General features: G+C 49.1%; 1 protein-coding gene across 1 annotated transcript in view; it reads left to right on the plus strand.

Moving 5' to 3' along the window:
- Positions 1-3531: 3531 nt before the first annotated feature.
- LOC129774148 (uncharacterized) overlaps positions 3532-17262 on the plus strand; it is a 47128-nt gene continuing 33397 nt past the window's right edge. The window contains exons 1-3 of the mRNA XM_055777845.1: positions 3532-4332; positions 4375-4873; positions 4929-5928. Of these exons, the coding sequence (XP_055633820.1) occupies positions 3532-4332; positions 4375-4873; positions 4929-5928 (2300 nt within the window). The remainder of the gene's footprint in view (positions 4333-4374; positions 4874-4928; positions 5929-17262) is intronic.

Here is a 17262-nt window from a genome sequence, read left to right on the forward strand (position 1 = left end):
GTCACCCATGACGATTTTAATATAATATTTTGGACAGCGATCGAGTTCACGCTATATATTTTCAATTTGCACATTATTTCGTTGATCGCTAGCCAATCATCCATTTCTGCATCCCCCCCCATCCATCACGATGAAAGCTATTGTTGAAACCGCTGGGCACTGAAACCCAAGTGGCCTTTTGCGGATAAAAATGTAAAACTAGACCGTTCAGGTTGTGTGTTAGAAGACTAATGAAAATTTTATTCAAATCAACAAACTACGTTGCTACGTTATATATAACAGAAGTACATTTCGTTGGTTACATTTTAGGCAATGTCTACTGCGATCACAACACTCCTCCTTAAGCAACTAATCCAATTAACCTTTTATTTTCTTCCAGCTTCCGGATTGCCAGGGCCTTTGTGAACCCATCAGCGAGCTGCTGCTTCGTGTTCACATATCCCAGCTCCACTACTCCTTGATCCAGGACATCTCGGACGAAATGATACCTGATGTCTAGATGCTTTGTTCGTGGATTGTACCCTTGGTTCTGAGCGATACAGATGGCTGATTGGTTGTCACATCGGATGGGAATCTGATGCATGCCAAAATCTGCAACTGGAACTGGTGCCACCAAAGTGCTTCCTGGACTGTGCGGGAAAGCGCGATATATTCCACTTCGCACGAGGACAATGTGACTGTTGGTTGACGTTTGACGTTCCACGACACAGCTCCTCCCATGAACGTGAAGACGTATCCGGTGGTGGATTTTCTGGAGTCCGGTTCTCCTCCCCAATCGGCATCTGTGAAGCCAACCAAGCCTGTGCTATTCTGCTTCGAATACGTTAGACGGTTCGAACGCGTGCCTCGCAAGTACCTCATGATACGCTTGACAGCGTTCCAGTGGTTACGTCCGGGATTCGCGTTGAATTGGCTGACTTGGTTTACTGCGAAACTGATGTCCGGCCGCGTTGCCTGCGCCAGATAGGTGAGACACCCCACTGCCTCCTGGTAAGAAATCTCTTTCATTTCGCGCATCTTCTCCTGTATCGCCGGAGACATGGACTTGTCCAGTTTGACGCTCGCCTCTGCTGGTGTCGAAACTGGGTTACAATTTACCATGTTGAACCGTTGCAAAATACCGTCGATGTAGTGCTCCTGATCTACCCACAGTTTGCCGTTCTTCCTGTCACGCGTGATCCTCAGTCCCAGGCAGAAAGAAGCTTCACCAAGATCCTTCATTCTGAAGCAGTTGTGAAGGAACGATTTCAACATTTGCTTCAGCTTGGCATCATTGGTAAAGATAATGAAATCGTCCACGTAAATAGTGACGAAAATCATTTTCTCACCGCTGTCCAGCAAATCCTTTCGGCGCCTCCATGTAGATGACCTCGTCCGATAGCTTGCCTTGAAGGAACGCAGTGACCGCATCCATCTGCTCCACATCGAGGTCATGCTTCACCGCCAGCGCCAGCAGATAACGAATGGTGGAATACCGTACTACGGGGGAATACACCTCGTCGTAATCGATTCCTGGCCATTTCGTTCTCCTCCAGAGCGGCGATTTCCTCACGCATGGCCGCGATCTACTTCTCGCGATCCGGTCCATTCAGCGCCTCTTCGTAAGCTTGAGGGTCATCGATCGATGTCTTGGAGCACACCGGTGTGGGCTGGGGGGAAACAACTTCGCCAGAAAACGAACTATAGGTAACGTAATCGGAATACTTGCCTGGAATTCGGCGCTCCCGGTCGCTGCGCCTAAACCCGTGCTGCCCACACGGACGTTCGACTCGTCGATTGAATACAGCTCCGTGAACTGTATCTGCTGCTGACTCTCGCTTATCTCGACCAATTGTTGCGGTTCTCCCTCTTGAACAATGACGACGTCGCGGCTGATCCGGATGTCACGCTTGACCGGATCGTACAATCGATACCCCTTGGTACCGTCAGCATAACCCACGAAAACTGCTTTTTGGGATTTCACGTCGAACTTCTTCCTTTTTTCCTTCGGAACGTGGACAAGCGCAAGCGATCCGAAAACCCTCAAGTGTCGCAAATCGGGTTTCTCACCGGTCCTAGCTTCTTCTGGATTCAAGAATCCGTTAGGGATGAAAGCCAGAGAACTGAGGAGGTATTGTCAACGTCGACGACCAGTTCTCGAGACGGGTCGGGGCCTACTAGGGCACAACGCGCCGCTCGTCAAATCCTTACCAAGAAGCTACCTCGGTTTACCGGAAGAATTGAAAAATGGCCGCTATTTTACAGCAGCTTTATAAACTCAACGGATGCCTGTGGATTCATTGATGTCGAGAATCTTGTCCGCCTTCAAGAGTGCCTGAAAGGTCCAGCACTCGAATCCGTTCGCAGTCGACTACTTTTGCCAAACTCCGTGCCACAGGTGATTAAAACGCTCCGGATGCTGTACGGTAGACCCGAGCAGTTGATTCACGCGCTTCTGAATAAGGTCCGGAAGACGGATGCTCCGAGAAGCGACCGATTAGAAACTTTTATTCCTTTTGGGATGGCGGTCCAAAAATTATGTGACCATTTGGAAGCAGCTAACCTACAAGATCACCTGGTGAACACGATCCTAATACAGGAACTAATCGAGAAACTTCCGGCTGCAACGAAGTGCGAGTGGGTGCAGTGTCGAAGATTGACTGACCTAGTAACTCTTCGGACATTTGCGGATTTCACATCCAGTATCGTAGCGGAGGCCACTGAGGTAATTTTGGTCATCGATCCAAAAGGAACAGCACCTGCCAAGGGAGACAAGCCAAGGTTAAGGGAGAAAGGATTCATCCAAGCACACAGCGACCCTAATAGTCCAGCCATGAAACCTCAACCTGTTTTTCAAGTCTGCAAGAAAGATGGACATCGGGTCAGGAACTGTGACGTCTGGAAGAAGCAGTACAAGCTGTGTGAACGGTGTCTAAACGAGCACGAGGGTTGGTGTAAGTTTAAAATAACCTGCAATATTGGAAACTGTCGTGAACATCATCATCCGTTGGGGCATCGTAATGCAACTACCAACTCAACTCCGACTACAGAACAACATCACGCTCACACTACGGAGCAACGCTCGGTGATCTTCACGATTATACCGATCATACTCTACTACAATCAACGATCGGTTAAAACTTCCGCTTACTTGGACAAAGGTTCGTCTATGACGCTTATTGAGGAGAGCCTCTTCGATTAGTTGAAGGCTAGCGGAGAGCCGCAGCCATTAACGCTTCAGTGGATAGGTAATATCGTCCGTCGAGAACTGGGTTCCATGTGCTTATCATTGCAATATCTGCACCTTCAAGGACTGTACTCGGCTAACCAAACAGGAGAGGAGCCAAAGATTCTGATCGGACTTAACAATATCCATCTGATGGCGGCTTTGAAATCAAGAATTGAAAACAAACAAGAATTGAAAACATCAACGAGCCAATCGCTGTCAGGTCTCTCCTCGGTTGGACAATCTATGGACCTCGGGGAGCTTCGCACCTTGAAGGCTTTTTAGGCTGTCACCGCGAGCTTACGAACAAGGAACTGCATGACGTGATGCGTGAGTACTTCGTAGTAGAAGAAGCTGGAGTCACAGTGAGCGAACTGTTTGAATCGGATGAAGTTCGTAGAGCTAGAGATTTGCTGAAGAAAACAACCGTTCGTGTTGATGGTCGTTTCGAAACCGGATTATTATTCAAGCGGGATGATTTTGAGCCGCCTGACAGCTACCCTATGGCGCTAAAGAGGTTGGGTGGTCTCGAGCGACGACTGAAGAAGGATCCTTCCCTCGAACAGGCTGTATGCCGAAAAATCGAAGAATACCAAACAAAGCAGTATGCGCATAAGTTGACGGATGAAGAGATGGCGTCGGTGAATCCCAAAAAGGTTTGGTACCTACCTTTCGGGGTTGTTGTCAATCCAAACAAACCTGGCAAGATACGTTTGGTATTAGACGCGGCGGCTCAAGTGAATGGAACGTCGTTAAATTCAATACTGCTTTCTGGACCAGATCTTTTAACATCGCTGCCAGCCATTATTCAGCAGTTTAGAGAACGACCGGTGGCTTTCAAAGCGGAAATACGCGAAATGTTCCACCAATATCGGATTCGGGAAGCTGATAAAAACGTATTGCGATTCCTTTTTCGAGCAGACCCTTCGTGTAAACCGGACGTGTACGTTATGGATGTGGGAACCTTTGGAGCAGCTTGTTCACCTACATCTGCTCAATACGTGAAGAATTTAAACGCCTCCCAACATGCGAACCAATTCCCAGACGCAGCAAGAGCTATAGTTCGTCGACACTATGTCGACGACTACCTCGACAGCGCCGATACTGCTGAAGAAGCCATCAATCGAGTAAAGCAGGTCCGCTAGGTGCATTCGAAAGCTGGATTCGAGCTGCATAGCTGGGTCTCGAACGAAAGTTCGTTCACTCGAGCACTAGGTGGACAAGAAGCTGAGGATCGGGTGCCGCTGCAACCAAATGATGATGGAGCAACGGAACGTGTTCTTGGGATTATATGGTGTCCCCACGAGGATGTTTTTACTTTTTCGACTAACTTCCGGAAGGAATTGCTACCGTACCTCATCAACGATCAGCGACCGACAAAGCGGATTGCCCTCCGATGTTTAATGAGCCTTTTCGATTCCTCGCTCGGATTCCTATCTCCCTTCACAATCCATGGCATGATCGCTTTACAAAGCCTGTGGCGCACTGATTGTGATTGGGATCAGAAGATCGACGACGAAAGTTACACACGTTGGTCCCAGTGGATATCGAGACTGCCTATGGTTGAAGAAGTAAAGATCCCGCGTTGTTATCTACAAGGTGCTTCTCCGAAGGTCTACGAAGACTTACAGCTTCATGTGTTCGTCGATGCCAGCGAACAGGCGTATGGTGCAGCTGCTTTTTTTTCGAATAACAACCAACGATGATCCCCGGTGCTTATTAGTGATGGCAATAACGAAGGTGGCCCCGCTGAAGCTGATGTCAATCCCTCGTATGGAACTAATGGGTGCAGTGCTAGGAGCGAGGTTGCTGAATTCAGTTGAAGGTAACCACGAACTGAAGGTAATGAAATGTACGCTCTGGACCGACTCGCAAAATGTGCTCTCATGGATCCGATCCGATCAGCGGAAGCATAAACCATTCGTGGCCTTCAGGATCGGTGAAATTCTCCAAGAGACGAAGATCGATGAATGGCGTTGGGTGCCATCAAAGTATAACGTGGCAGATATGCTCACCAAGTGGGGCAAGGGCCCTTGCTTTGATTCGGATGGACCCTGGTTTGCTGGACCTCAGTTTCTGCAGCAACCAGAGGAGATATGGCCGATACAGAAAACACCCGCACCAAACACGAAGACTGAACTTCGGGCATGTCATATGTTCCACACATCGAAGGCTTATGAACCAATCATCGACGTTAGTCGGTTTTCCCGGTGGAATGTTCTACTGCGTACGATCTGTTGCGTCTACAGGTTCTTTTCGAATTGCCGTCGTTGGATTGATCGAACGCCCATCGAGGTCATTCCAGATGCTACCGAAAGAATGCGGAAATTTGTGATCCGTGATGTCAATTATTCCATTGTTCCGCTGAAGCAAGAAGAATACGAAATAGCCGAAGTTCTGTTGTGGAAAATGGCACAACGTGAGACGTTTGCGTGCGAAGTAGCTATTACATTAAAGAATCGTCAGCTGACATCGGAAAATTGGATTCCAATTGAGAAGAACAGTGCCATCTATCACTGCAAACCGTTCCTAGATGAGTGTGATGTATTACGGATGGACGGTAGGACGAAATATGCGGACTTTATTCCTTACGACACACGATTCCCCATCATTCTACCAAGAGACCACGAAATCACCGATCTGCTGCTAGCGGAATATCATCGGCGTTATGGACACGCAAACCGGGAGACAACGTTCAACGAAATCCGACAGCGTTACTATTGGTGTGTTGCAAAAGTTTTGGAAAGGATGGATCAATACTTATGCACTGCTTTCGGGGCCACATGTATATATTAAACAGTGGTCGGTAAATGGCTGAATACAGCGAACATATAACTCATTATGATGATCCATTTATGATGGTAGCCTATGATTCAGCAACTCCTATCTCTACCTCCCCGTGGTACCGACTGGGATACGAGCAACCTTCGGAAAGATCGAGTAACCAACCTCGGTGGGACCTTAGGTCGTATGCAGACAGAGAAGGGGGCACTCGGGCCCCAAAGCTTAAGGTGTGTATACGATCCGTGCCGATAGTTGAATGGTGGAAGGGGCGATACAAATATGAAGCCGCGAACGGACCCTGTGGGGTACCGGGGCAAACCTCACAGTAATGTTGCCCTTGCTGTGGTATGGCAGGGTAGTCCACAGTCGACCATATATTTTCCCTAGCGACTCGTGGGAACCACATGAAAAGCAAAACCAACCCAATGCGAAGATCGAAGCGTATTCATCACCCTAAGAAGTGTCCTTGTTGTGTTAACTCAGTGGCATCGTCGTCCTCATCGTCGTCCTCATCGTCATCATCGTCCTCATCATCATCGTCCTCGTCCTCGTCCTCGTCCTCGTCCTCGTCCTCGTCCTCGTCCTCATCGCTATTCCCTTCTCCGGTTATAGATATAAATCCGGATGAAGAATCGAAGAGCGAGCAGCAGTGGTCTGACCACCCATTAGCACCGTCATCGCCATCCGAAATGACACAAGACCCACTGTACGAAGAATCGAAGAGCGAGCAGCAATGGTCTGACCACCCCTTAGCATCGCCATCGTCATCCGAAATGACACAAGACCCACTACACGTGGAATCGAATAGTGAGCAGCAATGGTCTGACCACCCCTTAGCAACGCCACCCTTATCAGTATCATGGGAACCACTAGCATCGTCATCCAGAGTGATGCAACTACCCCAGTCCCCTTCTGTAGACATAGAGTCGTTTGATACACAGCAGACGATCCAATTAGACTCTCTGAAAGAACTCAGAGTTGTCCTAGAGCCGATAGATGCTAGTCAATATGATATACAAACCATAAGACTATCTAGAACTGAAACAAGAATGTTCATCTTGCACCACTACGACATGGGTGATTCAGTGTCGGACACCCTCTTGGCATTGAATTCCACATATGGACAAACTGTTACTCGTAGAACGGTTACGATGTGGTACAAAAGGTTCGATACCGACAGGAACTGCGCGGATCGTCCACGCAAAGGCCGTCCGAAGGCAATCGATAACACAGCAACACTGCTTGCTGATGTGAAACAAAACAGCCAGCAATCTACGAGGTCTATGGCCCAGAAATACAACTGTTCGGCAGCGACTGTTATGCGAACGTTGCATAAACTAAACTATGTGCCAAAAAGAATGGGATACCACCCACACAAGCTAGACCCAGTCAACCTTGCAAAGCGGGTGAAACTAGCCCAACGACTACTCAGACAAAGTGAACGAGACCAGGGTATGCTCGATAATTTGGTCACTTGTGATGAATCTAAGATACCCATGTTTGCGCCTCACAGAGGCATACATTGGATCGTAAAAGGCGCCATGCCGAAGACAATCGCCAAAGACAGGATGAATCGCAAGTGGAACATGCTCTGTGTGTTTTGGGATCGACGAGGCATTATACACTGGGAATTGCTAGACAAGGGTGTATCTGTTAACCGTAAACGATATCAGAAGCAGCTGGAAAAGGTGGCTGGTATACTGGGAGTGAGTAAACATAGGCCGGTACCCCTACTACACGATAACGCTCCGTGCCATAGGGCACATGAAACGATAGATAAGGCGAGGAGCCTGGGATTTAACATATTGAACCATCCTCCTTACTCACCAGACATCAGTCCATCGGACTACCATTTATTCAGGTCATTGAGTAATAAGCTTAGGAATAAACTCTTCAGGACTAAGGACGAGATGAGCGCATTCCTAAAAGAGTTCTTCGATAGCAAGCCTCCTACGTTCTATGCCAGAGGCATAGATTCCCTACCTGCGAGGTGGAAGCGGGTCATAAAATACGGTGGTAAATACTGCTTCTAGGTCAGTGTTATGTCATGTATGTTATGTGTTGTGTATCGTCCAATAAAAAAGAGAGAAGCCCCCCTAAATGTGTGGGGCTTCTCTCTTTTTTATTAAATTCCCCTGCGCCTTAATCTATGCAACACGCATTACATCTGGTTCTACGGCTAAGTCCCAGAAACGAGGTCATAAGTCGAAAAAATTCTAAGTCCGAACAATATTCTAAGTCCAAGAAATATGTTCCCGGATCACCCCCCATCGGAATCCGACCCACACCCGGCACTGGTACTGATTACGGTGTCCCAAGTTGCCCCGATCGAACGAGGTGTCTCTGCTAGCGGTATAAGCTGTGCACCATGTCCTGGAATGCAAAGTAGCATGTTTTGGCAAAGTCCCCCCCCCCAGCACAGCACAGCACAACAGTTTGTTCAATTTCTCACTGCGCGACCCAGCACGCAGTACGTGTAACAATGCCCCATCAGCATCGGCGCGGCACAGTAGCTTGTGCAGTATTGCCCTTGCGATGCGCTATGTGATGGGCGGGTGCGTCGTGTCCCGTAAGAGAGAAGTCCCACCGTGGTAGCTTAGTGCTGCCCGCGCTGGCTGCTTCTCTCTTTTTTCATTAAATCGCATTGCGCCTGGTAGTATGCAATCGTGCGTGTGTGTGAAATCATCCCATGGCCGGGAATAACAACTGTCAAGTGTTGTCCCCCAGCACAACACAGCACACAACAGTCTGCGCGAGCCAACGCCCGCAGTACGCAGCATCGGCGATAAGTACGATAATGCTATAACACCAAGTGCGTGTGTGAAGCCATTCCCCTCGCTGGATATTACTTTACTTTTTTTTTATTTCATCCTGCGCCTGGTAGTATGCAACCGCGTATGTGTGTGAAACCATTCCATGTCCTGGAATGACAAGTCTCAAGTGCACAACACCCGCACACCAGCACCCGCAGTACGCAATGTGTAAAACACTGCCCCGCCGACAATAACACTAAGTCCCAGAAAGCGTCCATGTCCCCCCAGCATACAGCACACAACAGCGCAACAGTTTGTTCAATTTCTCACTGCGCGACCCAGCGCGCAGTACGTGTAACATTGCCCCATCAGCATCGGCGCGGCACAGTAGCTTGCGCAGTCTTGCCCGGGTGCGTCGTGTTCCGTAAGAGAGAAGTCCCACCGTGGTAGCTTAGTGCTGTCCGCGCTGGCGGCTTCTCTCTTTTTTCATTAAATCGCTTTGCGCCTGGTAGTATGCAATCGTACGTGTGTGTGAAATCATTCCATGTCCTGGAATGACAAGTCTCAAGTGCACAACACCCGCACACCAGCACCCGCAGTACGCAATGTGTAAAACACTGCCCCGCCGACAATAACACTAAGTGCCAGAAAGCGTCCAAGTCCCCCCAGCATACAGCACACAACAGCGCTGCGCGAGCCAACCCCCGCAGTACGCAATGTGTAAAACACTGCCCCGTCGACCATAACACTAAGACCCAGAACGCGTCCACGTCCAGGAATGCAAAGTGTCAAGTGTTGGAAAAGTCCCCCACACAGCGCACACAACACAACAGCGCAACGGTTTGTTGAATTTCTCACTGCGCAAGCCAGCACTCGCAGTACGCAGTGTGTATAACACTGCCCCGTCGGCAATAACACCAAGTCCCAGAACGCGTCCACGTCCCGGAATGCAAAGTGTCAAGTGTTGGAAAAGTCCCCCACACAGCGCACACAACACAACAGCGCAACGGTTTGTTGAATTTCTCACTGCGCAAGCCAGCACTCGCAGTACGCAATGTGTAAAACACTGCCCCGCCGACAATAACACTAAGTGCCAGAAAGCGTCCAAGTCCCCCCAGCATACAGCACACAACAGCGCTGCGCGAGCCAACCCCCGCAGTACGCAATGTGTAAAACACTGCCCCGTCGACCATAACACTAAGACCCAGAACGCGTCCACGTCCAGGAATGCAAAGTGTCAAGTGTTGGAAAAGTCCCCCACACAGCGCACACAACACAACAGCGCAACGGTTTGTTGAATTTCTCACTGCGCAAGCCAGCACTCGCAGTACGCAATGTGTAAAACACTGCCCCGCCGACAATAACACTAAGTGCCAGAAAGCGTCCAAGTCCCCCCAGCATACAGCACACAACAGCGCTGCGCGAGCCAACCCCCGCAGTACGCAATGTGTAAAACACTGCCCCGTCGACCATAACACTAAGACCCAGAACGCGTCCACGTCCAGGAATGCAAAGTGTCAAGTGTTGGAAAAGTCCCCCACACAGCGCACACAACACAACAGCGCAACGGTTTGTTGAATTTCTCACTGCGCAAGCCAGCACTCGCAGTACGCAGTGTGTATAACACTGCCCCGTCGGCAATAACACCAAGTCCCAGAACGCGTCCACGTCCCGGAATGCAAAGTGTCAAGTGTTGGAAAAGTCCCCCACACAGCGCACACAACACAACAGCGCAACGGTTTGTTGAATTTCTCACTGCGCAAGCCAGCACTCGCAGTACGCAATGTGTAAAACACTGCCCCGCCGACAATAACACTAAGTGCCAGAAAGCGTCCAAGTCCCCCCAGCATACAGCACACAACAGCGCTGCGCGAGCCAACCCCCGCAGTACGCAATGTGTAAAACACTGCCCCGTCGACCATAACACTAAGACCCAGAACGCGTCCACGTCCAGGAATGCAAAGTGTCAAGTGTTGGAAAAGTCCCCCACACAGCGCACACAACACAACAGCGCAACGGTTTGTTGAATTTCTCACTGCGCAAGCCAGCACTCGCAGTACGCAATGTGTAAAACACTGCCCCGCCGACAATAACACTAAGTGCCAGAAAGCGTCCAAGTCCCCCCAGCATACAGCACACAACAGCGCTGCGCGAGCCAACCCCCGCAGTACGCAATGTGTAAAACACTGCCCCGTCGACCATAACACTAAGACCCAGAACGCGTCCACGTCCAGGAATGCAAAGTGTCAAGTGTTGGAAAAGTCCCCCACACAGCGCACACAACACAACAGCGCAACGGTTTGTTGAATTTCTCACTGCGCAAGCCAGCACTCGCAGTACGCAGTGTGTATAACACTGCCCCGTCGGCAATAACACCAAGTCCCAGAACGCGTCCACGTCCCGGAATGCAAAGTGTCAAGTGTTGGAAAAGTCCCCCACACAGCGCACACAACACAACAGCGCAACGGTTTGTTGAATTTCTCACTGCGCAAGCCAGCACTCGCAGTACGCAATGTGTAAAACACTGCCCCGCCGACAATAACACTAAGTGCCAGAAAGCGTCCAAGTCCCCCCAGCATACAGCACACAACAGCGCTGCGCGAGCCAACCCCCGCAGTACGCAATGTGTAAAACACTGCCCCGTCGACCATAACACTAAGACCCAGAACGCGTCCACGTCCAGGAATGCAAAGTGTCAAGTGTTGGAAAAGTCCCCCACACAGCGCACACAACACAACAGCGCAACGGTTTGTTGAATTTCTCACTGCGCAAGCCAGCACTCGCAGTACGCAGTGTGTATAACACTGCCCCGTCGGCAATAACACCAAGTCCCAGAACGCGTCCACGTCCCGGAATGCAAAGTGTCAAGTGTTGGAAAAGTCCCCCACACAGCGCACACAACACAACAGCGCAACGGTTTGTTGAATTTCTCACTGCGCAAGCCAGCACTCGCAGTACGCAATGTGTAAAACACTGCCCCGCCGACAATAACACTAAGTGCCAGAAAGCGTCCAAGTCCCCCCAGCATACAGCACACAACAGCGCTGCGCGAGCCAACCCCCGCAGTACGCAATGTGTAAAACACTGCCCCGCCGACAATAACACTAAGTCCCAGAAAGCGTCCACGTCCCGGAATGCAAAGTGTCAAGTGTTGGAAAAGTCCCCCGCACAGCGCACACAACACAACAGCGCAACAGTCCGGCACTGATATTAAGTCCAATTCGATAACACAATAACACCAAGGCAACATCGAGGGTAAGAATGCGCGTGTCAAGTGTGATGAAAAGTCTCCCCCACACAGCGCACACAACACAACAGCGCAACAGTTTGTTTAATTTGTCACTGCGCGAGCCAGCACTCGCAGTACGCAGTGTGTGCATCGGCCCGGCACTGGTATTAAGTCCAATTCGATAATACAATAACACCAAGCCAACATCAAGCACAGCACAGCACAACAGTTTGTTTTATTTCTCACCCGCAGTACGCAGTGTGTATAACATCGACAACGGCGCGTACATGACTATTGAAAAAAAAAAACAACACATTCACACATTGGTCACACATCATCATCTTTACCTACGGGAAAACTGAAACTGTTGGAAAAAAGTTCAACTATTGAAAAAATGTCAACTATTGAAACAAGTAACCAACTATTGAAACAACCAACACCTTAGGCACGGCCCAAGTACAAGTACGAGTTCAATAGTAGGGTTACCCCCCATCGGAATATGACCGACACCCGGCACTGGTACCGATTGCGGTGCGTGAACATTTCCCGACCCAGCATGGTGTCTCGGCTAGCGGTACAAGTCTATCCAAGGCACTCCTATAACGATGTCCCCAGTGTGGTATATACCCATACCGAGGCAACGTTGGTATGACCATGTTTACACTATTGTGGGGAAAGTTGGTGAGTGAAAAGTTTGAGGCATAACTTGCGAAGCTTGTATGGATGTTCGGTAGTACGATGCCGTACGGGTGGGGTCAAGTTACTGTCGGTAGGGTCGAACGTCTATCGAATCCAGTGAGTCTGGTCGGCACCAGGGAGGGTAAACCTTTTGAGCTTGTATCGAATCCAGTGAGTTTCGTGTGTCGAACCCCTACCCTCACTACGTGGTGAGACGTACGTACTCCAGTGTGTGGTGTCGTGTCGTGCGTTGAACGTCGAAGGGGCATAAGGCGATTGTGGCTTTCTCGTGTGCCATGCGAACCCTGTGCAGTACGGTGTGTCGAACATTGAAATACCTCCCATGTAAGACGCATCGCATCAGTGCAGCTAGTAGCACCACACGGGTAGTTACCGCTCTCTCGCTCCGAGTTTTTTTTCTCCATTGTTATGCCTCCTCAGCGTATGCTGTAGGTATGCAGTAGGGGAAAAAAAGCGTGCGCTCGCTCGCTCGTCTGTGTGTGTTGGGTCGTTTACATCAATGTGGTGCAGCTACCTCGTGATAAGCGAGCGTGGACATGTGAACAATACCCCCTCTCACGCTTTTATGCGTGCTAGTAATTGTGTATGGGAATCTTTTGGCTAGTGTATGGCTATCGTGTATGCGAACGAGGAACGAATTTACCGAGGATGAACGTTGTGGTGATGTTGTGCGAAGTTAATATACATGCTAGACATAAGATAGGCATGTGGATGGGTCACATTCGACTGCAACGTGGTGCGTGAGCGATGATATGTGCGGGTAGTCACACTGATCGCGCATAGGATGGCTTCTATTGATTTGTTTCAAAAGAACCTTCCTCGAGGTGCACGAACTTTCTCAACACTTGAGATGCCTTATGCTAGACATAAGATAGGCATGTGGATGGGTCGTATTCGACTGTAACACGGTGCGTGAGCGATGATATGTGCGGGTAGTCACACTGATCGCGCATAGGATGGCTTCTATTGATTTGTTTCAAAAGAACCTTCCTCGAGGTGCACGAACTTTCTCAACACTTGAGATGCCTTATGCTAGACATAAGATAGGCATGTGGATGGGTCGTATTCGACTGTAACACGGTGCGTGAGCGATGATATGTGCGGGTAGTCACACTGATCGCGCATAGGATGGCTTCTATTGATTTGTTTCAAAAGAACCTTCCTCGAGGTGCACGAACTTTCTCAACACTTGAGATGCCTTATGCTAGACATAAGATAGGCATGTGGATGGGTCACATTCGACTGCAACGTGGTGCGTGAGCGATGATATGTGCGGGTAATCACACTGATCGCGCATAGGATGGCTTCTATTGATTTGTTTCAAAAGAACCTTCCTCGAGGTGCACGAACTTTCTCAACACTTGAGATGCCTTATGCTAGACATAAGATAGGCATGTGGATGGGTCGTATTCGACTGTAACACGGTGCGTGAGCGATGATATGTGCGGGTAGTCACACTGATCGCGCATAGGATGGCTTCTATTGATTTGTTTCAAAAGAACCTTCCTCGAGGTGCACGAACTTTCTCAACACTTGAGATGCCTTATGCTAGACATAAGATAGGCATGTGGATGGGTCACATTCGACTGCAACGTGGTGCGTGAGCGATGATATGTGCGGGTAATCACACTGATCGCGCATAGGATGGCTTCTATTGATTTGTTTCAAAAGAACCTTCCTCGAGGTGCACGAACTTTCTCAACACTTGAGATGCCTTATGCTAGACATAAGATAGGCATGTGGATGGGTCGTATTCGACTGTAACACGGTGCGTGAGCGATGATATGTGCGGGTAGTCACACTGATCGCGCATAGGATGGCTTCTATTGATTTGTTTCAAAAGAACCTTCCTCGAGGTGCACGAACTTTCTCAACACTTGAGATGCCTTATGCTAGACATAAGATAGGCATGTGGATGGGTCGTATTCGACTGTAACACGGTGCGTGAGCGATGATATGTGCGGGTAGTCACACTGATCGCGCATAGGATGGCTTCTATTGATTTGTTTCAAAAGAACCTTCCTCGAGGTGCACGAACTTTCTCAACACTTGAGATGCCTTATGCTAGACATAAGATAGGCATGTGGATGGGTCGTATTCGACTGTAACACGGTGCGTGAGCGATGATAGGTATGGGTGGACATATCATTCGCGTGTAGGATAGTAGATGCTGAGCAAATCATAAACTTTTGAAACAGCCCAATAGCGATGCCCTTGGAAATTCCTATGGTGTGGCTATTGGTGTGTTGCAAAAGTTTTGGAAAGGATGGATCAATACTTATGCACTGCTTTCGGGGCCACATGTATATATTAAACAGTGGTCGGTAAATGGCTGAATACAGCGAACATATAACTCATTATGATGATCCATTTATGATGGTAGCCTATGATTCAGCAACTCCTATCTCTACCTCCCCGTGGTACCGACTGGGATACGAGCAACCTTCGGAAAGATCGAGTAACCAACCTCGGTGGGACCTTAGGTCGTATGCAGACAGAGAAGGGGGCACTCGGGCCCCAAAGCTTAAGGTGTGTATACGATCCGTGCCGATAGTTGAATGGTGGAAGGGGCGATACAAATATGAAGCCGCGAACGGACCCTGTGGGGTACCGGGGCAAACCTCACAGTAATGTTGCCCTTGCTGTGGTATGGCAGGGTAGTCCACAGTCGACCATATATTTTCCCTAGCGAAAGCAAAACCAAGCAAAACCAACCCAATGCGAAGATCGAAGCGTATTCATCACCCTAAGAAGTGTCCTTGTTGTGTTAACTCAGTGGCATCGTCGTCCTCATCGTCGTCCTCATCGTCATCATCGTCCTCATCATCATCGTCCTCGTCCTCGTCCTCGTCCTCGTCCTCGTCCTCGTCCTCGTCCTCATCGCTATTCCCTTCTCCGGTTATAGATATAAATCCGGATGAAGAATCGAAGAGCGAGCAGCAGTGGTCTGACCACCCATTAGCACCGTCATCGCCATCCGAAATGACACAAGACCCACTGTACGAAGAATCGAAGAGCGAGCAGCAATGGTCTGACCACCCCTTAGCATCGCCATCGTCATCCGAAATGACACAAGACCCACTACACGTGGAATCGAATAGTGAGCAGCAATGGTCTGACCACCCCTTAGCAACGCCACCCTTATCAGTATCATGGGAACCACTAGCATCGTCATCCAGAGTGATGCAACTACCCCAGTCCCCTTCTGTAGACATAGAGTCGTTTGATACACAGCAGACGATCCAATTAGACTCTCTGAAAGAACTCAGAGTTGTCCTAGAGCCGATAGATGCTAGTCAATATGATATACAAACCATAAGACTATCTAGAACTGAAACAAGAATGTTCATCTTGCACCACTACGACATGGGTGATTCAGTGTCGGACACCCTCTTGGCATTGAATTCCACATATGGACAAACTGTTACTCGTAGAACGGTTACGATGTGGTACAAAAGGTTCGATACCGACAGGAACTGCGCGGATCGTCCACGCAAAGGCCGTCCGAAGGCAATCGATAACACAGCAACACTGCTTGCTGATGTGAAACAAAACAGCCAGCAATCTACGAGGTCTATGGCCCAGAAATACAACTGTTCGGCAGCGACTGTTATGCGAACGTTGCATAAACTAAACTATGTGCCAAAAAGAATGGGATACCACCCACACAAGCTAGACCCAGTCAACCTTGCAAAGCGGGTGAAACTAGCCCAACGACTACTCAGACAAAGTGAACGAGACCAGGGTATGCTCGATAATTTGGTCACTTGTGATGAATCTAAGATACCCATGTTTGCGCCTCACAGAGGCATACATTGGATCGTAAAAGGCGCCATGCCGAAGACAATCGCCAAAGACAGGATGAATCGCAAGTGGAACATGCTCTGTGTGTTTTGGGATCGACGAGGCATTATACACTGGGAATTGCTAGACAAGGGTGTATCTGTTAACCGTAAACGATATCAGAAGCAGCTGGAAAAGGTGGCTGGTATACTGGGAGTGAGTAAACATAGGCCGGTACCCCTACTACACGATAACGCTCCGTGCCATAGGGCACATGAAACGATAGATAAGGCGAGGAGCCTGGGATTTAACATATTGAACCATCCTCCTTACTCACCAGACATCAGTCCATCGGACTACCATTTATTCAGGTCATTGAGTAATAAGCTTAGGAATAAACTCTTCAGGACTAAGGACGAGATGAGCGCATTCCTAAAAGAGTTCTTCGATAGCAAGCCTCCTACGTTCTATGCCAGAGGCATAGATTCCCTACCTGCGAGGTGGAAGCGGGTCATAAAATACGGTGGTAAATACTGCTTCTAGGTCAGTGTTATGTCATGTATGTTATGTGTTGTGTATCGTCCAATAAAAAAGAGAGAAGCCCCCCTAAATGTGTGGGGCTTCTCTCTTTTTTATTAAATTCCCCTGCGCCTTAATCTATGCAACACGCATTACATCTGGTTCTACGGCTAAGTCCCAGAAACGAGGTCATAAGTCGAAAAAATTCTAAGTCCGAACAATATTCTAAGTCCAAGAAATATGTTCCCGGATCACCCCCCATCGGAATCCGACCCACACCCGGCACTGGT

This window comes from Toxorhynchites rutilus, chromosome 3, assembly GCF_029784135.1.
Source record: "Toxorhynchites rutilus septentrionalis strain SRP chromosome 3, ASM2978413v1, whole genome shotgun sequence".
Lineage (NCBI taxonomy): Eukaryota > Metazoa > Arthropoda > Insecta > Diptera > Culicidae > Toxorhynchites > Toxorhynchites rutilus.